At 45.7% G+C, this 25,954-nt stretch overlaps 1 protein-coding gene across 2 annotated transcripts in view; it reads left to right on the top strand.

Moving 5' to 3' along the window:
- Positions 1–25,954, top strand: part of LOC139240314 (cell adhesion molecule CEACAM5-like) — a 132,328-nt gene that overhangs the window by 4,719 nt on the left and 101,655 nt on the right. The window contains exons 1-2 of one of the 2 annotated variants that reach the window (XM_070868789.1): positions 3,068–3,148; positions 3,304–3,621. In XM_070868789.1, the coding sequence (XP_070724890.1) occupies positions 3,097–3,148; positions 3,304–3,621 (370 nt within the window). In that variant the 5' untranslated portion in view covers positions 3,068–3,096. Of the gene's footprint in view, positions 1–3,067; positions 3,149–3,303; positions 3,622–25,954 lie in introns of those variants that run through there. The other variant, XM_070868788.1, reaches the window with a different exon arrangement.

The raw sequence follows: 25,954 nt of genomic DNA, 5'->3' as shown, positions 1-25,954 counted from the left end.
CCCTCCCTCATGTATTCTGACAGTATATCAGCGACCTGTGACATTCCCTCCCTCATGTGCACCGACAGTATATCAGCGACCTGCGACATTCCCTCCCTCATGTGCACCGACAGTATATCAGCGACCTGCGACATTCCCTCCCTCATGTGTTCTGACAGTATATCAGCGACCTGTGACATTCCCTCCCTCATGTGTTCTGACAGTATATCAGTGACCTGTGACATTCCCTCCCTCATGTGTTCTGACAGTATATCAGCGACCTGTGACATTCCCTCCCTCATGTGCACCGACAGCATATCAGCTACCTGTGACATTCCCTCCCTCATGTGCACCGACAGTATATCAGCGACCTGTGACATTCCCTCCCTCATGTGCACCGACAGTATATCAGCGACCTGCGACATTCCCTCCCTCATGTGCACCGACAGTATATCAGTGACCTGCGACATTCCCTCCCTCATGTGCACCGACAGTATATCAGCGACCTGCGACATTCCCTCCCTCATGTGCACCGACAGTATATCAGCTACCTGTGACATTCCCTCCCGCATGTGTACCGAAAGTATATCAGCGACCTGCGACATTCCCTCCCTCATGTGCACCGACAGTATATCAGCTACCTGTGACATTCCCTCCCTAATGTGCACCGACAGTATATCAGCTACCTGTGACATTCCCTCCCTAATGTGCACCGACAGTATATCAGCTACCTGTGACATTCCCTCCCTAATGTGCACCGACAGTATATCAGCACCCTGTGACATTCCCTCCCTAATGTGCACCGACAGTCTATCAGCGACCTGTGACATTCCCTCCCTAATGTGCACCAACAGTATGTCAGCGACCTGCGACATTCCCTCCCTCATGTGCACCGACAGTATATCAGCAACCTGTGACATTCCCTCCCTCATGTGCACCGACAGTATATCAGCGACCTGCGACATTCCCTCCCTAATGTTGCCAACCCAATGCTGTGGAATGCTGCACTCTCAGATGTGCCGTCTTTCGGTTGCCACATTAAGCCAAACCCAGTCAGCTCTCTCTAAAAGAACCCATGGCAGTATTTCAATGGAAGAGCAGGGGCGGAGGCGGGGGGGGGGGGCGCGCGGGGGGGGGGTGCTGCTCAGCCCAGTGTCCTGGCCAATATTTATCCCTCAGCCATCATGAAGAAACAGATTATCTGATCATTGATCTCGTGGCTGTATTTGGGATCTTGCTGTGCACAAATTGGCTTCCTCATTTCCTGCGTAACAACTGTGGCCTCTCCTCAAATATATTTCATTGTCTGTAAAGCACTTTGGGATGTTCTGAGGTTTGAGTAAATCCTTTCTTTCTTGTTTCAAATCTTCAGGTTCAATTTTCATGTGTTCACCGGTGAGCCTTCTGTTAAAGCGCATCATTACTGCAACTATTCAATTGTCCTAGTGATACTACTCGGATTTATTACAAATATTACATTTATGAATCTTTAGCACTTTCTTTACAAACATAAACCTTAGAATCGCCCAGAAGCAATCAAGCTGTGTTTCCATCCAGTGACACTGTGGTAATGCTCTCCTGCCTAATGCTGTTCTGCACTGTTGCATTTCCAATCGTACCCTGATCTGTTTGTTATTGTAACAGCACCATTAGAGGTTATTAATAATAGTTAACAACATGTATAGTTATCTCCATTCTTTCGCTATTCTGTGTATTCAAATATCACTGATACTCTAAACAGGTTATCTTGATGTGATGCTACATAGGCTAGAATGTCATTCGGCACAGGAAGTTTATTAAATCCTAGATTTCAAATGAGTGTATCTGATAGGAACATAGGTACAGGAGTCGGCCATTGAGCCCCTCGAGCCTGTTCCACCAGTCAATGAGATCATGGCTGATCTGAGACCTAACTCCATAGTTTGGCTTTAGTTCACAAAAAGCTATCAATCTCCAATTTAAAAATGAACAACTGATCTATTACCAATTGCCATTTGCTGAAGAGAGTTCCAAACTTCTACCTCTCTTTGTGTGTAGAAGTGTTTCCTAATTTCACTCCTGAAAGGTCTGGCTCTAATTTCTAGACATTGCCTGCAGCGCCATCTTCCCTTTAAAGGCGGCCACGCCACTGACCAACAAGGAGTGTACTGACACAAAAAGCTGTCGGGGGCACTGGCCTGTTGTGGCATCGCTCCCACGGGACAATTCCACAAAAGGGATATTTCCATGGGGCAATTTCGGGAAGGGGTCGCCGCTGTCGGTAAGGGTTCAGAGTGTGCACGCCGTGGCGGGAAAACAGATGGAGCGGTCCCCTACACCGCTCCGACCCTGATGAAGGGCAGTTTACAAGATGGTGGCCTCTCCGCAGAGAGTCGACGGTCATTCCGCTTTGCCCTGTGGCCACTGTTTTCAGGCGGCCAGAGACTTTATTGGGAGGGACAATTTCGGCCCTCTGGTCTCCATATTATAAAAAGGATAGAGACACACTGAAGAAAGTGCAACAAAGATTTACAAGGATGACACCAGAACTGAGAGATATTCCCATCAGGAAAGTTGAACAGGTTGGGGCTCTTTTTTCAGAAAAATGAACACAGAGGTCTTTAAGATTATGGAAGGGTTCAATTGGGTAGACGTCGAGAAGGAGTTTGCACTTGAAGAGGAGACCTGAACTAGGGGCCATAAATATAAAATAGTCCCGAATTAATCCAATCGGAAATTCAAGAGCAACTTCTTTACCCAGACCGTTTTTATGATCGGGAACTTGCTACCACAAGGAGTAGTTGAGGTGACTAGCATAGACGCATTTAAGGGGAAGTTAGATAAACACATAAGGGAGAAAGAAATAGAGGGATAATGTTGATGGGGTTGGAAGGGTGGGAGGGGCTTCATGTGGACCAAATATCACCTGCATGGGCCTGTTGGGCCGGAAGGTCTATTTCTGTGCTGTAAATACTATGTAATCGATTGGAATCTGTGGAAAGAGTTTCCAGTCAGGTGAACAACACTCGGTCCAATCAGCATTGCCGCTTTAGTAAATGATTCAACTGACTTGTTCTGTCCATCAGGAAGAGCGGGTCAGTCACCGAGTGTAACAGGGACTGGCGCTGCTCTCTCAGGATGGTAACACTGACACTTACCGCGGGAGCTGTTTGCTTATTGATATCTGCGGGTGAGGACCACTTTCCGTTTCATTTCTTTTCGGGATTGTCATAGAAAGTCAGACTCAGCAAGAGGTGACGTTAGTATCACTTTAGAAATGTACATATTGTATCGAGTTTAAGTGTTTCTCTCTACTTCCTCCTCAATGTGATTTTCTTTCCTCAGTTGAACTCCAGGGTTTAACTATCCAGACAGAAAACAGTCGGATAAATGTGACCGTCGGAGACAACGCATTTTTTTCAGTGCTGCCGTCAGTTCCGACGATAATTATTACCTGGAACTTCGGGACGACACTTATCGGTCAGTGGGCCATTGGAATACCGATTATAAATGATAAGTACAGAACACGGGTTGAATATTACCCCCAGAACGGATCACTCCTGCTGATGTCAGTGACAGTTTCGGACAGTGGAGAGTATACTGTTACCGTGTTAACAGGCGACGGCAGTCAAGCAAAAGCAACCATCACTCTGCATGTACTGGGTGAGTGACAAGTTTATTTTGGAAGATTATTTGTTCAATTAGTATTCTATTCGTATGATAATTTAATATAAAAACACACTAAATTTTACATCATAATTCACATATAGTTTGCAATATACCCTGTATAATCACTGACTTGTTCGGGTGTGTTTTCCGATCGGGGAAATTCAGGTATTACAAATAATGAACAGGTTGGAATTACATTCCGCTGTCAGTTTCAGGTACCTGCCGAATCGGTGCCGCTCGCCTGCATCAAACCACGCAGACATTGTACTACCAGACCAGAAAGTGTTGGTGCCTCAACTGGGCTGCGATAATATATATATATATCCCTTTATCTGCGAGTTGGTTTATTGCGCAGCAAGTTTACTCAGTACACTAAAGTTGTGTAGTGTAAATCTAAAAGACTTGCATTTATATAGCGCTGTTCACGACTATCGGACATCCCAAATCGCTTTATAGCCATTTGAATACTTTTTGGAGTTAGTCACTGTTGTAATGTGGAAAACACGCAGCCAATTTGCACAAAGCAAACTCCCACAAACAACAATGTGATAATGACCAGATAATCTGTTTTTGTGATGTTGATTGAGGGATAAATATTGGCCAGGACACCGGGATAACTCCCCTGTTCTTCGAAATGGTGCCATGGGAGCTTTTACGTCCACTTAAGAGAACAGAGGGGAACTCGGTTTAATGTCTCATCTGAAAGACGGCACCTCTGACAGTGCAATGTCGATGACCCGTCGTAAGAATTGGAAAAATTTAGAGATGTAACAGATTTTAAAGCAAGTGTAGAGGCATGGAAAGGGGAGAGGGGAGGAAAGGAGAAAAGGGAAGGTCTGTGATAGGATGGAAGGCAGAAGAGACAAAAGGGTTGATGGTGCAAGGCAAAATGAGATGGTAATGGGGCAAGTTAAGAAACAAAAGATGAGTCTAGATGAGGTGTAAATGGAAATGGCTGAATCATCAACAGCTACCATGTGGGAAAATGTGGTGCAGAGGTTATGGTCTGAAATTGTTGAACTTGCTGTTGAGTCCAGAAGGCTGTGAAGTGTCTAAATGCTGTTCTGTGAGCTTACGTTGAGCTTTGTTGGAACAGCGTAAGAGGCCGAGGATGGAGAGATCAGAGTGTGAGTGGGCGGAGAATGAAAGTGACAGGCGACCAGAAGCTCGGGGTCAGGTTAATTTGCCTTTGTTGTGTAGGTGAACTATGCCAACCGATAGGTTGATGTGTAGCCATAGCACATATTGGAAAATTCCTCACCTCAGCCCATGCTTTTTCTGATAGGTAATACAACAAACGACATTTAGATTCCATCATTCATGATCTCAGGATGTTCTAAAGCAATTTGCAGTCAACAAAGTTCTTTTGAAGTGTTGTCATTATTGTAATGCAGGAAATACAGCAGCCAATTTGCACACAGCAAGCTCCCGCAAACAGCAACGTGATAATGACCAGATCATCTGTTTTAGTGATGTTAGTTTTGGTTGAGGGATGTATATTGGCCAGGACACCAGGGGGAACTGCCTTGTTCTTCTTTGGAATAGTGCCGTGCAATGTTGCCTGTAATTTTTTTACTGCTGCGCAGACCCTTTAAATATCTGCATGGGCCATTCAAAATACTGCGCATGTGTAGTTTTTGTATTGAAAAGCTGCTCCACAGGATCACTGGAGTGTTGTGTGGACGCACTGCTAAAAGGGAACATTGGTGATTTGGGATCTTTTACATTCCCCTGAGAGGGCAAACACAGTCTTGGTTTAACATCTCATCCTAAAGGCAGCACCTCTGACAGTTCAGCACTCCTTCAGTACTGAACAGAAGTGTCAGCCTAGATTTTGTGCTCAAGTCTCTGGATTGCGATTTGAACCCATTACCTTCTAACTGAGAGGTGAGAGTGTTACCCATTGAGCAATGGTTGACATAGTCAGGAGCTCAGAAGCGTAAAATCCCAGTCTTTGTCCAGCATGGATTTATGAAGGGGAAATCATGCTTGCAATCTTCTAGAATTTTTTGAGGATGTTACTAGAAGAGTGGACAAGGGAGAATCAGTGGATGTGGTGTATTTGGACTTTCAAAAGGCTTTTGACAAGGTCCATCAAAAGAGATTGTTGTGCAAAATTAAAGAACATGGTATTGGGGGTAATGTATTGACGTGGATAGAGAACTGGTTGGCAGACAGGAAGCAGAGAGTCAGGATAAATGAGTCCATTTCAGAATGGCAGGCAGTGACTATTGGAGTGCCGCAGGGTTCAGTGCTGGGACCCCAGCTATTTACAATATACATTAATGATTTAGACAAAGGAATTGAGTGTAATATCTCCAAGTTTGCAGATGACACTAAGCTGGGTGGCAGTGTGAGCTGTGAGGAGGATGCTAAGAGGTTGCAGGGTGACTTGGACAGGTTAGGTGAGTGGCCAAATGCATAGCAGATGCAGTACAATATAGATAAATGTGAGATTATCCACTTTGGTGGAAAAAACAGGAAGGCAGAATATTACCTGAATGGTGACAGATTAGGAAAAGGAGAGGTGCAACGAGACCTGGGTATCATGGTACTTCAGTCATTGAAAGTTGGCATGCAGGTATAGCAGGCGGAAAAGAAGGCAAATGGCATGTTGGCCTTCCTAGCGAGAGGATTTGCGTATAGGAACAGGGAGGTCTTACTGTAGTTGTGCAGGGCCTTGCTGAGGCCACACCTTGAATATTGTGTGAAGTTTTGGTTTCCTAATCTAAGGAAGGACGTTCTTGCTATTGAGGGAGTGCAGCAAAGGTTCACCAGACTGATTCCCGGGATGGCAGGACGGACGTATGAAGAAAGACTGGATCGACTAGGCTTATATTCACTGGAATTTAGAAGAATGAGAGGGGATCTCATAGAAATATATACAATTCTGATGAGATTGAAATGGTTAGATGCAGGAAGAATGTTCCTGATTGTTGGGGAAGTCCAGAACGATGGGTCACAGTCTAAGGATAAGGGGTAAGCCATTTAGGACCGAGATGAGGAGAAACTTCTTCACTCAGAGAATCGTGAACCTGTGGAATTCTCTACCAAAGAAAGTTGTTGAGGCCAGTTCGTTAGATATATTCAAAAGGGAGTTAGATGTGGGCCTTATGGCTAAAGGGATCAAGGGGTATGAAGAGAAAGCAGGAATGGGGTACTAAAGTTGCATGATCAGCCATGATCATAGTGAATGTTGCTGCAGGTTCGAAGGGCCGAATGGCCTACTCCTGCACCTATTGTCTATGTTTCTATGTTTCTATGGTACTGCAGTAAACTTTGTGCCATGCATATTTAAATGGTATGGCGTATGAAAGAACAATAATGTTCTTTTCTGATAGCTCAAATTGTCAGAGGAAATGTATATGACATTGAACTGACTATATTAGCTGGAAAGTTGCTTGCTTCATCAGCTACAAACTTATGTTAGAGTCATGCTATCTACATGATGCAGGCCTGGTATTTTGGTTTGCAGGTCAGCCAGCTATCTCCCATGTATATTAAATTATGCCTTATAAAAATATTAATACATGAGGCCTGAATGAGGCAAGTATCAACATTCAGTTCAGCTTCTGCCATTGCATCGTTCTTTTCGGCTGATTCTGATGAACAATTCTGTATGGTGAAGCTGCCAAAATCTGAAAGTACTATGGCAGCCACTGGTGATTGCTTCTCCTAGTTTATTCTTCCAGGAGATGTGTTGAGAGGCATAATGAGAGATTCTAGGGTTTAATTCTCATGTAAAGTTTCCCATTACAGATTCAGGATCAAAAGTTTAAAAAATTGCTACTACATTTTAATGTTTATTGTTATGGAAACATAGAAACATCGAAACATAGAAAATAGGTGCAGGAGTAGGCCAAACAGCCCTTCGAGCCTGCACTGCCATTCAATGAGTTCATGGCTGAACATGCAACTTAAGTACCCCATTCCTGCTTTCTCGCCATACCCCTTGATCCCCCTAGTAGTAAGGACTTCATCTAACTCCTTTTTGAAAATATTTAGTGAATTGGCCTCAACAACTTCCTGTGGTAGAGAATTCCACAGGTTCACCACTCTCTGGCTGAAGAAGTTTCTCCTCATCTCGGTCCTAAATGGCTTACCCCTTATCCTTAGTCTGTGACCCCTGGTTCTGGACTTCCTCAACATTGGGAACATTCTTCCTGCATCTAACCTGTCTAAACCCATCAGAATTTTAAACGTTTCTATGAGATCCCCTCTCATTCTTCTGAACTCCAGTGAATACAAGCCCAGTTGATCCAGTCTTTCTTGATATGTCAGTCCCGCCATCCCGGGAATCAGTCTGGTGAACCTTCGCTGCACTCCCTCAATAGCAAGAATGTCCTTCCTCAAGTTAGGAGACCAAAACTGTACACAATACTCAAGGTGTGGCCTCACCAAGGCCCTGTACAACTGTAGTAACACCTTACTGCCTCTGTACTCAAATCCCCTCGCTATGAAGGCCAACATGCCATTTGCTTTCTTAACCGCCTGCTGTACCTGCATGCCAACCTTCAATGACTGATGTACCATGACACCCAGGTCTCGTTGCACCTCCCCTTTTCCTATTCTGTCACCATTCAGATAATAGTCTGTCTCTGTTTTTACGACCAAAGTGGATAACCTCACATTTATCCACATTATACTTCATCTGCCATGCATTTGCCCACTGACCTAACCTATCCAAGTCACTTTGCAGCCTCATAGCATCCTCCTCACAGCTCAATAGTGTCTTCCGCAAATTTGGAGATACTACATTTAATCCCCTTGTCTAAATCATTAATGTACAATGTAAACAGCTGGGGGCCCAGCACAGAACCTTGCGGTACCCCACTAGTCACTGCCTGCCATTCTGAAAAGTACCCATTTACTCCTACTCTTTGCTCCCTGTCTGACAATCAGTTCTCAATCCACGTCACACACTACCCCCAATCCCATGTGCTTTAACTTTGCACATTAATCTCTTGTGTGGGACCTTGTCGAAGGCCTTCTGAAATTCCAAATACACCACATCAACTGGTTCTCCCTTGTCCACTCTACTGGAAACATCTTCAAAAATTTCCAGAAGTTTTGTCAAGCATGATTTCCCTTTCACAAATCCATGCTGACTTGGACCTATCATGTCACCTCTTTCCAAATGCGCTGCGATGACATCCTTAATAATTGTTTCCATCATCTTACCCACGACCGATGTCAGGCTGACCGGTCTATAATTCCCTGTTTTCTCTCTCCCTCCTTTTTTAAACAGTGGGGTTACATTGGCTACCCTCCACTCCATAGGAACTGATCCAGAGTCTATGGAATGTTGGATAATGACTGTCAATGCATCTGCTATTTCCAAGGTCACCTCCTTAAGTACTCTGGGATGCAGTGATTGGAGGTTAAATGAAGTTCTCTATTCTATCTAACATACTGATTTATCTTTGCTTCTAATTTCCCTGTAATTTTTTTTTGACCTGACCTATTTGTTCTGCAGTATGGTGTTTTCCATAGGTTTGCAGAAATCTAGATCATTTTTTGTGTCGGTGGTGCATAACCCAACAATGGAATACCGCGTTGTTTGCTGTGGAAAAACTATCCCAGTTATTTTATCATGTATTCAACCAGCATTGTAACCCATGTATAATCTGACCTAAGTTATACACTGTGAGAACAATGACCACTAGGTGGGAGACACTCCTAACCTGGGCCTTCAGGTACAAAAGAGGAAGCTCCACCCACCTTCATCACTTGGAGTGCTAAGGAATAAAGGACAGGTCACAGACTGACCTTCTCTCAAGCATGGGCCTCATGTGCATTTATACTGTACAGTAAGGACATATCATTGGTGACGAGAAACTGAGATTTAAACCACGCGAGCATGGCCACGAGCAGAACAGACGAGAGGTACTGTGTTAAGGAATGGTTGGGACAGAGATTCAACATTGTTAAAGCAGCACACAGTTCTCCAGGCAGACATGGGCAATCGGGCATGCCCCAACATGTAGTCAAACCTAGAGGGGGAGTTCGACAGAGACAATGGCAAGTTGAACAGCGATTCACACCATTGCAAGGGACAATGCGGCCAGTAATGGGGCCATCAAAATCTGTTAATGACGCACTCAAGGACAATCACAGGGACAGTCAGGGACGATCGACTGGCAAGGGACCTTTTGTTTCCAACAACAACTCATGTTGGAGGCGTGGAGGCACACACTCAGCCGAAGTTTGCAGAGATGAGGTAAATACCTGCAGAAATTGCAGAAATGAATGCTGGGGGAAATCGCTGGAAGCTGAAGTTCAGCGAGTTCATGTGGAGCACGTATACAGTTCATACACCAGGACGCCACCGATAATGGCATCCCAGTATCAATGGAGCTAGACATGGGGGCCAGCTAGTCTCTGATGGGTATCAAATAGTTCGAAAAATTGTGGCCTTCCAAGGCCAGGAGGCCAAAATTATCGCCGATTGACGCTCAGCTACGGATTTACACAAAGCAGATCATTCCGGTGCTAGGCAGCGCCACGGTAGTCGTGACCCACAAAGATTCGGAGAACAGGTTGCCACTCTGGATTGTCCCAGGGGACGAACCCGCACTACTGGGGCGGAGTTGGCTTGCTGTCATGAACTGGAAATGGGGCGATGTCATTGCAATTTCCTCTGTGGAGCGAGTATCATGCTCACAGATCCTGGACAAATTTAACTCACTATTTCAACCCGGCATCGGCACTTTCATGGGGGCCAAGGTAGTGATGCACATAAACCCGGATGCCAGGCCAGTACACCACAAGGCCAGAGCGGTGCCGTACGTGATGCGGGAAAAGATAGAAGGTGAATTGGACCGCCTGCTGAGGGAAGGCATCATCTCGCCAGTTGAATTCAGTGACTGGGCGAGCCTGATTGTGCCGGTGCTCAAGGCGGATGGGTCGGTCAGGATATGTGGTGATTACAAGGCCACCATCAATCGGGTGTCACTCCAAGACCAGTACCCGCTACCGAGAGCGGAGGACCTCTTTGCGACACTATCCGGTGGCAAACTTTTTTCAAAATTGGAGCTGACCTCAGCTTATATGACCCAGGAGCTGGCGAGTGAGTCGAAGAAGCTGACCACGATCACGACACACAAGGGGTTGTTTGAGTACAACAGATGTCCGTTCGGGATTCGCTCGGCCGCCGCGATCTTCCAACGAAATATGGAAAGCCTCCTCAAGTCGATTCCAGGGACGGTGGTTTTTCAGGACGACATCCTCATCACGATACTGAAGAACACCTCCACAACCTGGAGGAGGTGCTACGCAGACTGGACCAGGTAGGGCTGCGACTGAAAAAGGCGAAGTGCGTCTTCCTAGCTCCAGAGGTAGAATTACAGGGGATGAGGTTAGCAGCAGACGGGATCAGCCCTACTGCGTCCAAGACGGAAGCGATTGAGAGAGCACCCAGACCCCGTAACACGATGGAGCTGCATTCATTCCTGGGGCTGCTGAACTATTTTGGGAACTTTCTTCCCAAATTGAGCACGCTGCTAGAGCCGCTACACATGCTCCTACGTAAAGGTCGCGAATGGGTCTGGGGGTACAGCCAGAAAAGGGCTTTTATTAGAGCACGCAATTTGTTATGTTCCAGCAATCTGTTAACGCTATATGACCCATGTAAGAAACTTGTGTTAACATGCGATGCGTCATCCTATGGTGTCGGGTGTGTGTTGCAGCATGTCAGTGTCAAGGGTCAGTTACAGCCGGTAGCTTATGCCTCCAGGAGTCTGTCCCAGGCAGAAAGGGGTTACGGGATGGTAGAAAAGGAGGCGCTCACATGTGTATAAACTGTAAAGAAAATGAACCAGTACCTGCTTGGCAGGAAATTTGAGCTGGAGACAGATCACAAACCCCTAATGTCCCTTTTGGCCGACACCAAGGCCATAAATGCAAACGCATCGGCCCGCATACAGAGGTGGGCACTCACGTTAGCTGCCTATGACTATACAATTCGGCACAGACCGGGCACCGAAAACTGCGCCGATGCACTCAGCAGGCTCCCACTAGCCACCACAGAAGGGGCTACCGAGCATGCTGCTGAGATGGTCATGGCTGTTGAAGCTTTCGGAAGCGAAGGCTCACCCGTGACAGCCTGCCAGATTAAAGTCTGGACAAATAGAGACCCGCTATTGTCTCTAGTCAAGAAATGTGTCCTGAATGGGGACTGGGCAGCTACGTACAGGGCATGCCCTGAGGAATTTAAACCATTTCACAGGCGCAGGGATGAACTCTCGATTCATGCCGATTGCCTACTGTGGGGAAACCACGTAGTCATGCCCCAGATGAGAAGAGAGGTGTTCATCAGAGCACTCCACAATAAGCACCCAGGCATTGTCATGATGAAGGCAATTGCCAGGTCACACGTTTGGTGGCCAGGGATAGACGCAGATCTGGAACTTTGTGTTCGCAGGTGCAACACGTGTGCCCAGCTGGGCAATGTGCCCAGGGAAGCCCCCCTTAGCCCCTGGCCATGGCCCACCAAGCCTTGGTCACGCATCCATGTGGACTACGCAGGTCCTTTCATGGGAAAAATGTTTTTGGTTGTAGTAGACGCCTACTCCAAATGGATCGAGTGTGCCATTTTAAATTCAAGCACATCCTCCACCACGGTAGGAAGTCTACGGGCAATGTTCACCGCCCACGGTCTACCGGACGTCTTGGTCAGCGACAATGGCCCGTGCTTCACAAGCACTGAATTCCAGGACTTCATGGCACGCAATGGAATTAACCATGTCAGAACGGCACCGTTCAAGCCGGCCTCAAACGGCCAGGCAGAACGAGCAGTGCAGATAATCAAACAGGGGATGCTCAGAATCCAAGAGGGTTCCCTACAAAGACGCTTATCACGCCTCCTGTTGGCCTATAGATCCCGACCACACTCACTCACAGGGGTTCCACCCGCAGAGCTGCTAATCAAAAGGATGCTTAAAACCCGGTTATCCCTTATACACCCCACCATGAAAGAAATTGTCGAGAGCAGGCGCCAGCGACAACATGACTACCATGACAGGAATGCGAGGGCGTGATGTATTGATGTAAATGATCCTGTTTTTGTCCTCAACTACGCTGCAGGGCCCAAATGGCTCACAGGCACTGTGATTCCCAAAGAGGGAAATAGGATTCTGGTACTTAAACTTAACAATGGACAAATCTGCCGCAAACACGTGGATCAAACAAAAAGGAGGTTCAGCAACCCCATTGAAGAAGCAGAGGAAGAACACAATGTAGAGTTCACTCCACCACAGGTGACCGAACACCGGAACCAAAGGGAGGAGGGCCCAATCACTGTGGGCAGTCCGGACAGACCTGAGGCACCGCAAACAGCAGACACTCAGGCCAGCGCCCAACAACCGGAGCCCCAACTCAGGCGCTCTACAAGGGAGTGTAAACCACCAGAGAGACTCAACCTGTGATCCCAATAAGACTTTGGGCGGGTGGTGATGTCATGTATTCAACCAGCATTGTAACCCATGTATAATCTGACCTAAGTTGTTCACTGTGAGAACACTGACCACTAGGTGGGAGACACTCCTAACCTGGGCCTTCAGGTACAAAAGGGGAAGCTCCACCCACCTTGATCACTTGGAGTGCTAAGGAATAAAGGACAGGTCACAGACTGACCTCTCAAGCATTTATACTGTATAGTAAGGACCTATCAATTTAGTTCAGAAAGGTTGAGTTTTGATTCGTGGTTTCCTACATTACAACAGTCGAGGCATAGAATATAAGAGTAGGGAGGTTATGCTAGATCTGTCTAAAATACTAATTAGACCACAGCTAGAGTACTGTGTACAGTTCTGGTGATCACTTTGCAGGAAAGATGTGATTGCAATAGAGAAGGTACAGAAGATATTTACAATGATGTTGCCCGGACTGGAGAATTTTAACTGCAAGGAAAGATTGGATAGTCTGGGGTTGTTTTCTTTAGAACAGAGCAAGCTGAAGAGAAATGATTTCACCCAGAGGAAGGTGGGGGTCTGGTACTCTGCCTGAAAGGGTGGTAGAGACAGAAATCCTCATTGCTTTTAAAAAGTACTTGGATATACATTTGAAGTACCGTAATCGACAAGGCTGCAGACCGAGAGCTGAAAAGTGGAATTAGGCTGGATAATTGAGGGGTAGACAAGCCCAGAATCATTAGGGCACTATCTATCTCATCCGCTTAATGAACTAACACCACAAACATTTTCAGTTGGCCCCTAAGTGAATGATTCTTTCAGAGACTAGTCCTGGTTCCAAGACACTCCAGCTGCATGTGAAACACCTGCCTTATAGAAAAAGTGATTTTGTAATTTGTCACATTTGAAGAAGTATTGTTCTGGTGGTTACACGTAGCAAGATGGTAAATGTCACCTTGAAGGTTTCCTCTAATCAATATTTCTGTCTGTGTTTTCCTCTGTTGTATTGCACTCTGTATAAATGTACTCATTTTGTGAACTTCCTTTTAGGCTTGCTTGTATTGCAACTCTAAAACCAACATGGGGTGTTATTTGCAATGATATAAACCTCTCTGTCAAAAATATAATTTTAATATCTTTCAAGTAATTCTTTGAGTTTAAGTTCCATGGTAGCAATTCATAAATTTCATACACTTTGTTCCATTTTGTATTTGCGCAATATGAAGCAGCATATTTAAATAGCATATCGATGTACAAAGTACTACTATTTGACATTTTTACATTTCATAATTTTAGTCTTCCATTCACAAGGAAGCAATAGTATTAGAATGAGATTCCAAGAAGCTCAGATATCAATTAATATAATGATCAACTATAACAAACTCCTCTACATCATATTATGCACATGAATAATAGGTTCTGTCAAATTACAGGAGATTATCGTCTCATCCAATAACACACATGCTGTAGAACACAATGATACAATGGCTCTGACATGTAGTTCTTCAGGTCCAGCAGATTCATATAACTGGCTTAAAGAAAATAAAACTTTTAACCCTGGTGGTAGGATTGCTCTAAGTGGAGATAATAAACCCTCACTGTATCTGGAGTGTTGAAGTCTGATGGAGGATTTGTGTGCCATACATATAATTCTATTGCTGGAAGAAGCAGTGACCCATATTATCTAAATATTAGCTGTAAGTGTCACAGAAAATTATGTAATATTTTATTTGCTTTGTTAATTATTACCAAACCTAGTGAGTTTAGCATGGGGAGGATTGGAAAATAAGAAATCCAATTGAGATATCCAATATGTACTTTGCAACAATGTATGTCTACTATGGTAGATTTTGGGATTAAAATGTATCCAATTCTAATCAATTTTATCATCAGTAAGTTTGGTAATATAAGAGAAAGTTGATTGATGGGGCATATGATATCATGCTATCTATTCAAAATACGAATTTACATTATGTAATGAGATATATATTCAACTTAATACGAAGATTATATATTACACATTACGAATGCCATGATCCAGGATTGTTTTTCCTTGATTTTGCTGAAAAACTGTCATCTCGCCAGTGATAGTATCATGTTAGAATTGACGTGTGATGCGTGAAAGAAAGTTTTGATTTCATCATCATCACTCGGCAATTCATTATTACATTAATTGTTGTACAGTAATTGTAATGCAAAGTCACTGATAATGACCATGATGTCAAAAACTATAAAAGGAATTACTTTTATACAAAAGTAAAAATACTATAGCTGCTGGAAATATGAAATTAAAACAGAAAATGCTGGAAATAATCAGCAGTTCAGGCAGCATCTGTGGAGAGAGAAACAGAGTTAACAATTCACTGACTCTTCGTCAGAAATTACTTTTATCTCCACCAATGTCATCAGATCAAGCTGTACATGTTAAAATCAAACACTTCCTAATTTTACACTTAATATTTAATGTAATTAGAAATAGTGTAAAATCTAAATTGAAAATTGACAGTTTTATCTCAATTCCTACTTCCAAGTCATTGATAAACCATGTGAATAGCAAAAGTCCCAGCATTGATCACATCTCTAAAATTAAAATCCAATGGATTTAGAAGTACAGGGGACATATGTGCATATGAACATATGTGAACATATGAAATAGAAGTAGGAGTCGGCCATACAGCCCCTCCAGCCCGCTCTGCCAGTCAATAAGATCAAGCCTGATCCTCGACCTTAACTCCACTTTCCTGCCCAATCTCCACATCCCTTGATTCCCTTAGTGCCCAAAAATGTATCTATCTCAGCCTTGAATATACTCAGAGACTCAGCATCCACAGCCTTCTACAGCAGAGAATTCCAAAGGTTTCTCCTCATCTCAGTCTTAAATGGGCTACCCCTTCCCCTGAGACTGTGCCCCCTAGTTTGAAACACTGCAGCCAGGGGAAACAACCTCTCCCCATCTACCCTGTCAATCCCCTTCGAAAACTTTTATGTTTCAATGAGATCAGCTCTCCTTCTTATAAACTCCTGAGAGAACAGGCCCATTCTACACAATCTGTCATCATAAGACAGTCCTCTCATCCCAGGAATCAATCTCGTAAATCTTTGTTGCACCGCCTTCAAGGCAAGTATATCCATCCTCAGCTGAGGAGACCAAGACTGCAGGTTTAGAATCACCAAGGCCGTCTACAATTGTAGCAAGACTTTCTTACTCTTAAGGGGGAAATTTTCCATGTGCACTAATGCTATCAAAATGTTAAACATGTTTTTTTTTGCTAGGGCTGGTGTACAGAGAAAATATTTCCATATACATCTCTTTTGAAATTTGAGCAATGTTGTAAACAAGTGAAAAATTCTAAATCTAAATCAGACACAGGCTCTATTTTTTAAAGGGGGAAAAGGAATTTTATATCAATTGATATATTTATAATTTTTTGAAAAATTACAAGTTATTAATTTATAGGATGGTGGAAAGCCCATTTTAGTCCATCTGGCTATCCCTAAAGCTCAAAAGCATAATATTCTGTTCATTAGTTACATTCCTTGTCTAATTTTAATGCCTGTTCAACTCTTAAATTTACTGATGTTCTCAGTCTCCATCACCTCCCTGGGCAGAACATTACAAAGATTCATCACCCTCTGTGTGAAGTTGTTATATTGGATATGAACTTTCACCTTTCCTTTTCTGAGTTTCATCCGATGACCCCTTGTTGACCTTGATGGCCTCAGGGTTCAACTTGTCCATACTAGGATGTGGAATACCTCAGTAAGATACCCTCAATCTACGGGTGTCACTTCTTTTAACACCCTAGGATGCAGGCTTTCAGGTCCAGGGGACTTGTCCACCTTTAGTACCATTAGTTTGCCTAGTACTTTTTCTCCAGTGATAGTGAATGTTTAAAATTCCCCTCTCCCAATTGCCCCTTGACTATCAAGTATTGGGATGCTTTTAGTGTTTTCTACCATGAAAACCAACACAAATATTTGTTCAAAGTCTCTGCCATTTCCCTGTTTCTCATTATTAATTCCCCAGTTTCATCGTCTGAGGGATCAACATTTACTTTAGCTGCTTTCTTCCTTTTTATATACCTGTAGAAGCTCTTACTGTCTGTTTTTATATTTCTTGCTGGCTTACGCTCATAAACTATCTTCTATTTTTTTTTGTCGTCCTTTGTTGGTTTCTAAAAATTTCCCAATCCCTTGCCCTTCCACTATTCTTCGCAAAATTGTATGCCTTTCCTTTCCAATTGATACCATCCTTTAGTTAGCCATGGATAGTTCTTCCTTCTCTTAGTCTTTCTTTCTCACTTGAATATATCTTTACTGAGAGTTATAAAATATCTCCTTAAATGTTTGCCATTGCTTATCTACCATCTTACCCGTTAATTTATTTCCCCAGTCCACATTAGCCAACTCTGACTTCATACCTTTGTAATTGTCTTTATTTAAGTTCAAGACAATAGTTTGAGACCTAGCTTTCTCATCCTCAAACTGAATTTTAAATTCTACCATGCTATGATCACTTTTCCCAAATGGATCCTTTACTTTGAGATGATTAATTAATCCAAACTCATTACACATTACCAGATCTAAAATAGTCTGCTCCCTGGTTGGTTCCACAACATATTGTTCTAAGAAACCATCCCAAATACACTCGATGAACTCTTCCTCAAGGCTAACTTTGCCAATTTGATTTGTCCAATCAATATGAAGATTAAAATCGCTCATGATTATTGCTGTACCTTTCTTACAGGCCTCCATTATTTCTTGATTTATACTCTGTCCTATAGTGTAGCTACTGTTCGGGGGCCACTCCTAGGGTCTTATCTGCACCCAAACTGATTCTATATCTTGATCCTCAGAGCCAATATCATTTCTCACTACTGCACTGATCTCATCCTTTATTTCCTTTCTGTCTATGCTACCGAAATGTCAAATACCTCTGAATATTCAGTTCCCAGCTTTGGTCACTTTGCAACCACATCTCTGTAATGGCTATCAGATCATACTAATTTATTTCTATTTGCGCCATCAACTCATCTATTTTGTTACGAATGCTGCGTACATTTAAATAAAGAGCTTTTAACTTTGCCTCTTTAGCATTTTTCCCTACTTTGACCCCACTTTCTGATGCACTCATATGTTTATATGCTCTGCCCCTTCCTGTCACACTCTAGTTATCATTACCCTCTATTGCTAACCTGCACTATTGCCTTCTCCTTTTTCTTTCACTGTTTAAATTTCCGTTCACCTGATCTGTCCCCCGCACTATTTAGTTTAAAGCCCTATCTACAGCCCTAGTTATTTGATTTGCCAGGACATTGGTTCTTTGCAGCTTCCTCCAATTTGCTGTTAATTGAACATTTTATCAGTTTTATCTCAATTCCTGTTATGTCTCAAATAAATCAATGTGACTGAGTACTGTAGACTTGAGTAAGTGTGACCTTAGTCTCTTTACTCTGACTCCAGAGTGCTGACACAGCATGGGAGGCCTCCTTAGATGCAGTGCTCCCAAGGGATGCTGGGATCCCTTGGGACTCCAACAGATGCGCCCTCTGGTGGTGGTAGAATGCTGGTTACAAGGTATTGCATACATAACATCACTCCCCGCAAAAATCAATAGTACACTTATTTACAGGGTGAGACAATCTGGGGCTTTCCACTCCCGAGTCGATCGTCTCAGTACAAATGCAGGTGCAGGTGAGTTGGTTGGGCCTTTGCTGGGCTGCTGGGGATGATGAGTTCAGCTTCATGGTCAACTGTGATGTCGGTTGCCACTTGTGTGTATCGGAGCGTCGAAGTTGGTGGTGTCCTCTTCAGATTGCTCGTGGCTGTCTGTAAATCGCAGTTTGGTTTGGTCCAAATGCGATCTGCAAGCTAGTCCATTTGCAAGTTTGACTTCAAACACCCTACTCCTTTCTTTGGCTACAACAGTGCCAGCAAGCCATTTGGGACCATGTCCATAGTTGAGTACAAATGCAGGGTCATTGACTTTAATATCACGTGACAAATTTGCGCAATCATGGTACATGCTTTGTTGATGTCGCCTGCCCTCGACATGATCATGGAGATCAGGGTCGACTAGAGAGAGCCTTGTTTTGAGTGCCCTTTTAAGAGCAGTTCGGCAGGGGGAACCCCAGTGAGTGAGTGGGGTCTTGTGCTGTAGCTGTGCAGGACTCAGAACAGGCGGGTCTGCAGGGAGCCTTCCGACACATGTTTCAAGCTTTGCTTGATGGTTTTGACTGCCCGTTAGATGCGGGCTTGAACGGGGCAGATGTGATGTGCTTGATCCCATTGCAGGTCATGAATTCCTTGAATTCAGCGCTGGTGAAGCACGGCCCATTGTCGCTAACAAGGACATCAGGCAGGCCGTGCGTGGCAAACATGGCTTGTAGGCTTTCGATGGTGCCAGAGGACGTGCTTACAGACATTATTACACACTCAATCCATTTTGAATAAGCATCCACAACAACCAAAAACATTTTGCCCAGAAACAGGCCAACAAAGTCAACGTGGATCCTAGATCACGGTTTGTCGGGCCATGACCACAAACTTAGCACTGACTCCCTGGGTACATTGCTCAGTTGAGAGCAAGTGCTGCATTGGCGCACGCAAGACTCCAAATCTGAGTCAATGCTGGGCCACCACACATGGGATCTGGCTATAGCTTTCATCATTACTATGCCTGGGTGGTTACTGTGTAGGTCGCGTCTAAACGTTTCCCTGCCTTTCTTAGGCAAAACCATGTGATTACCCCACAAAAGACAGTCTGCCTGAAAGGACATTTCATCTTTGCGCCGCTGGAATAGCTTTATCTCTTCATGCATCTCCCCTGGGACGCTGGACCAGCTCCCATGGAGGAAACAGTTTTTTCCAAGGGACAGTAAAGGATCCTGGCTGGTCCAGTTCCTGATCTGGTGGGCAGTAACAAGTGACTTTTCATTTTCAAATGCATCCATCACCAAGAGTAAGTCTGCAGGCTGTGCCATTTCCACCCCGGTGGTGGACAATGGTAGCCGACTGACAGCATCAGCGCAGTTCTCTGTGCCTGACCTGTGGCGAATTACATAGTTATATGCAGACAGTGTGAGTGCCCATCTTTGGATGCGAGCAGAAGCTTTGGTATTAATACCTTTTCTTTCTGAGAATAGCGATATGAGCGGCTTATGGTCAGTTTCTAACTCGAACTTAAGCCTAAACAGATACTTGTGCACTTTTTTCACCCCGTATACGCATGCCAGAGCTTTTTCAATCATGCTGTAGGCCCTTTCGGCCTTGGACAAACTTGGACATTTAAGCGACCAGTTGCAATGGTCCTGTACCGTTTGCTTGTTGTAACACATACCCGATCCCGTACGAAGACACATCGTAAGCTAGCACTAAACGTTTACATGAGTCATACAGAACAAGCAGTTTGTTGGAACATTACAGATTTCTGGCTTTCTCAAAAGCAGTCTCTTGTGATTTCCCCCATACCCAGCCATCTCCCTTGTGTAGCAACACATGTAACGGTTCTAGCAAGGTGCTTAATCCGGGGAGGAAATGACCAAAATAATTGAGGAGTCCCAGGAACGACCGCAGCTCCGTCACGTTCTGTGTTCTCGGCGCATTCTTGATGGCCTCTGTCTTAGCGTCGGTGGGTCTGATGCCGTCTGTCACGATTCTTCTCCCTAAAAACTCGACCTCTGTTGCCAGGAAAACATCTTCGAGCGTTTCAACCTGAGTCCCACATGATCTAGCCGAATTAGAACCCCTTCCCGGTTCTGCAAGTGTTCGATGGTGTCCCGACCTGTGATCAATATGTCGTCCTGGAAAACCACGGTGCGCGGAACTGACTTTAGCTGTCTCTCCGTGTTCCTTTGAAAAATAGCCGCGGCCGATCGAATCCCAAATGGGCATCCATTGTAGATGAACACACCTTTGTGCGTGTTGATTCAGGTGAGGCCTTTCGAAGACTCTGCCAGCTCCTGCTTCATGTAGGCCGAGGTCAGGTCCAACTTGGTGAACGTCTTCCCTCCTGTCAGCGTCGCAAATAGGTCATCTGCCTTGGGTAGTGGATACTGGTCCTGCAGCGAAAAACGGTTAATCATTACTTTATAGTCCACACAAATTCTGACCGTGCCATCGTCATTGAGAACCGGGACAATCGGACTGGCCCACTCATTGAACTCAACCGGCATGATGATGCCCTCTCGTTGCAGCCTGTCCAGCTCAATCTCCACTTTCTCTTGCATCATGTATGGCACCGCACGTGCCTTGTGGTGGATGGGTCGTGTACTGTGGATCTGTACCTTCGCCCCAGAGAATTTTCCGATGTCTGGCTCAAACAACAACGTCACCTTACTCATAACCTGGCCACATGAGGCGTCATCAATGGATGAAAGCGCTCGGATGTCATCCCAGTTCCAATGGATTGTACCCAGCCAGCTTCTGCCGAACAGTGTGGGGCCATCTCCTGGTACAGTCCAGAGTGGTAGTTCGTGCACCGCTCCATCATAGGAGACTTTTACTGCTGCACTGCCAATAACAGGGATCAGCTCTTTAGTGTAAGTTGTCAGCTTGGTATGAATAGGGCTCAGCTTGGGCCTTTGTGCCTTGTTGCACCACAGCCTCTCGAAGTCCTTTTTGCTCATGATAGATTGACTCGCACCCGTGTCCAATTCCATGGATACTGGAATTCTGTTCAGTTCAACTTTTAACATGATCAGTGGATATTTCGTGGTGAAGGTGTGTACCCTGTACACTTCTACCTCCTCGGTTTGAGTCTCTAGTTCAGTTTGATCCGCCATGGATTGGTCTTCCTCTGCAATGTGGTTGTTTTGTAGGGTTTGCAGCTCGTCTGCACATTCACTGGAGCTGTCCCATTGTTCCACAGCCTTTGCACATATAGGGCTCAACTTTAGGATGCCCGCTAGAACGGTGCACATCGGAGAGGCCCGCCTAATTTATAGAACAAAAATTGCACCGAATACTTACCTCGCGATTCTCCGATAGTTGTAGGCTGTTGTAAATGTCAACAATTATAATTAAGTGCTGTTCAGAGGGCATTGTCATTTATTTAGAATTTTGTACATCAAATTTAAAACAAAAACTGAATTCAACTTCTCAAATTGCCATAGTTGGGATTTGTTGGAGCCGGGGTCGTTGTGGGCGGGGCCTGCAGCCTCTCACTGGGGGTGGGCTCCGCCCAAGGAGTTGTCTGCATTGGCGGCCCGGCATCAGCTGTGTGCGGGCCCCGCCCGAAGTCCTCGGCAGGGCCCGGCTTCATCGTCGGTGACGGGGGCCACCCGCCCCACATCTCGCGGGGGTGGGCCCCGCTCGCAGAGTCGACTGTTTCGGCGGCTCGGTCGCAGCTGTGTGCGGGCCCTACCCGAAGTCCTCAGCAGGGCCCGGCTTTGTCGTCTTCTTCTCCCCCCACCTCATCATCATCTTCTCCCCCCACCTCATCATCATCTTCTCCCCCCACCTCATCATCATCTTCTCCCCCCACCTCATCATCATCTTCTCCCCCCACCTCATCATCATCTTCTCCCCCCACCTCATCATCATCTTCTCCCCCCACCTCACCATCATCTTCTCCCCCCACCTCATCATCATCTTCTCCCCCCACCTCATCATCATCTTCTCCCCCCACCTCATCATCATCTTCTCCCCCCACCTCATCATCATCTTCTCCCCCCACCTCATCATCATCTTCTCCCCCCACCTCATCATCATCTTCTCCCCCCACCTCATCATCATCTTCTCCCCCCACCTCATCATCATCTTCTCCCCCCACCTCACCATCATCTTCTCCCCCCACCTCATCATCATCTTTTCCCCCCATTCTCCCCCTCTCTCCTCCCCCCTCTTCCCCCCCTTCATCTTCTGCTCCTCACCCCCTCTTCTCCCCCCTCTCTTCCCCCCCCTTCTCCCCCCTCATCTTCTGCTCCTCCCCCCCTTCATCTTCTGCTCCTCCCCCCTCTTATCCCCCCTCTCTTCCCCCCCTTCATCTTCTGCTCCTCACCCCTCTCTTCTCCCCCCTCTCTTCCCCCCTCTTCCCCCCCTTCATCTTCTGCTCCTCACCCCCTCTTCTCCCCCCTCTCTTCCCCCCCCTTCTCCCCCCCTCTTCCCCCCTTCATCTTCTGCTCCTCACCCCTCTCTTCTCCCCCCCCCTCTCTTCTCCCCCCTTCTCCCCCTCTCTTCTCCTCCCCCTCTCTTCTCCTCCCCCTCTTCTCCCCCCTCTTCCCCCCTTTCTTCTCCCCTCTTCATCTTCTCCCCCCCTTCTCCCCCTCTCTTCTCCTCCCCCTCTCTTCCCCCCTGCTCTTCTCCCCCCATCTCCCCCCATTCTCCCCCTCTCTCCTCCCCCCTCTTCTCCCCCCACCTCCCCCCCCCCTTCTCCCCCTCTCTCCTCCCCTTCTTCTCCCCCCCTCTTCTCCCCCCCTCTTCTCCCCCTCTCTTCTCCTCCCTCTCTCTCCTCCCCCCCATCTTCCCCCCCTTCTCCCCCTCTCTTCTCCCCCCTCTCTTCTCCTCCCTCTCTCTCCTCCCCCCCATCTTCCCCCCCCTTCTCCCCCTCTCTTCTCCCCCCACTCTTCTCCTCCCTCTCTCTCCTCCCCCCCCCATCTTCTCCCCTTCTCCCCTTCTCTTCTCCCCCCTCTCTCCTCCCCCCCATCTTCCCCCCCTTCTCCCCCCTTCTCCCCCTCTCTTCTCCCCCCTCTTCCCCCCTCTCTTCTCCCCTCTTCATCTTCTCCCCCTCTCTTCTCCCCCCTCTTCCCCCTCTCTTCTCGCCTCTTCATCTTCTCCCTCTTCATCTTCTCCCCCTCTCCTTCCCCGCTATTCTCCCCCTCTTCTCCCCCCATCTTCTCCCCCCCCTTCTCCCCCCACTCTTCTCCCCCCTTCATCTTCTCCCCCCCTCTTCCCCCCCTCTCTTCTCTCCCCCTCTCTTTTCCCCCCCACCTCTCTTCTCCCCCCCCCCCGCTCTTCCCGGTGCTGCAGTAGGTGAGTAGAAATCATTTTTTATTTATTGTGGGTTTTTTTTCATTTCTTTATTGGTTTATTTGATGATTTATTTCTCATTTATTATTGATGTTGGCTCTTTATTTGTAAAAATGAAGTGTTTAATGCCTGTAAACCCCCCTCCTCCCACCCCCCCCCCCCCAATCTCTCATTCCCTACGCCTGATTTCTAAGTGTCGGCAAGGTTTTTCTGAGCGTACAAAGATCTACATTTACTCCATTCTAAGTCAGTTTGGAGTAAGTTTTCGCTGCCTAAACTTGAAAAACAGGCGTAAGTGGCAGGGCAAGCCCCTTTTGAAAAAAAATATGTTCTAAAATAGAACCATTCTAACTCACTCGAACTGGAACAAACTAAATGCTGAGAATTGCAATTTCTAAGATGCTCCATTCTAACCTAGTTGCTCCAAAAAAATAGGAGCAACTCAGACCGAAACTTGAGCCCAAAGTGTTTGAAGCAGCATTGATGGGCTCGATGATCACCTCTGCAGTGCCAACAAGGTGTTAATTGCCTCGCATTCACACTTGATGGCGAACTCGGAGTCATCTGAGGTCCTGCAGCTACAGACGTGTACATTCTGCCATATGCATTCCTGCCTGAAAAGGACGTTACTTTGTGTACAGTACTTGCCGATGCATCTTTATGTTGCGAAATTTATTTGGTGTTATCGCTGGTGGACATAATTGCCAGAGCTATCATTATGGCTTTGCTCAATTTCGGTGTTTCAACAGCCAATAGTTTGTGAAGGATAACCTCATGGCCAATGCCAAGCACAAAAAAGTCTCTTAGCATTTGTTCCAAGTATCCACCGAATTGGCAATGTCCGGCAAGGTGTCTTAGTTTGGCGACGTAGCTCGCCACTTCCTGGTCTTCAGATCGTTGACATGTATAAAATCGATACCTTGCCATCAGAACGCTCTCCTTCCGACTTAGGTGCTCCCGGACCAGCGTACACAGTTCTTCATATGATTTGGTTGTTGGCTTCACCGAAGCAAGAAGATTCTTCATGAGGCCATAGGTTGTTGCCCCGCAGACGGTGAGGAGGATCGCCCTTCGTTTGGCAGCATTCTCATTCCCTTCCCACTCATTGGCCACGAAGTATTGGTCGAGTCGCTCCACGAAGGCTTCCCAATCGTCACCTTCTCAGAATTTCTCCAGGATACCAACAATTCTCTGCATTTTCGATGATTGATCGTTATCTATTACTCGTCGCCAGTTGTTATGTCTCAAATAAAGCAATGTGACTGAGTACTGTAGACTTGAGTAAGTGTGACCTTAGTCTCTTTATTCTGACTCCAAAGCGCTGGCACAGCATGGGAGGCCGCCTTTTATGTCGTGCTCCCAAGTCATGCTGGGATTCCTTGGGACTCCAACAGATGCGCCCTCTGGTGGCGGTAGAATGCTGGTTACAAGGTGTTGCATTCATAACAATTCCTACTTCCAAGTCATTGATACGCCATGTGAATAGCAAAGGTCTCAGCATTGATCACATACCATGCCCCATGCATGACCACCTTCTGTCTTTTTCGATGAAACCTAATCCTCTTCAATAATCACCAACTTATTCTATGCCTTTTGACCATACAGCTACATTGTACTATATCAGAATGTTTACTGAAGTCTATATAAATAATGTTGACTGAGTTCCCTTCATCCACAAGCTCTTATATCTCCTCTAAGAATTCAAACAGGTTTATCAAAAATGATCTTCCTCATAAAGTCGCTAATGACTTCAAATTTCTCTCGCAGTTTCACAATACCTTTCTTTAGGATAACCCCGAACATTTAACCCATCGGCTCATTGGCTTGTAATTTCCAGGACTGTTGTTTGTCTCTTTCTCTCCAACTATTCACTAAAACTCCCTGTTCTAATGATTCCCTAAGATCCACAATACAACACGATCAATTTTATTACCCAGTTTCTTTAGTGC

This window comes from Pristiophorus japonicus, chromosome 31 (assembly GCF_044704955.1).
Source record: "Pristiophorus japonicus isolate sPriJap1 chromosome 31, sPriJap1.hap1, whole genome shotgun sequence".
Taxonomy (NCBI): domain Eukaryota; kingdom Metazoa; phylum Chordata; class Chondrichthyes; family Pristiophoridae; genus Pristiophorus; species Pristiophorus japonicus.
This window is presented reverse-complemented; position numbering and strand designations above follow the sequence as displayed.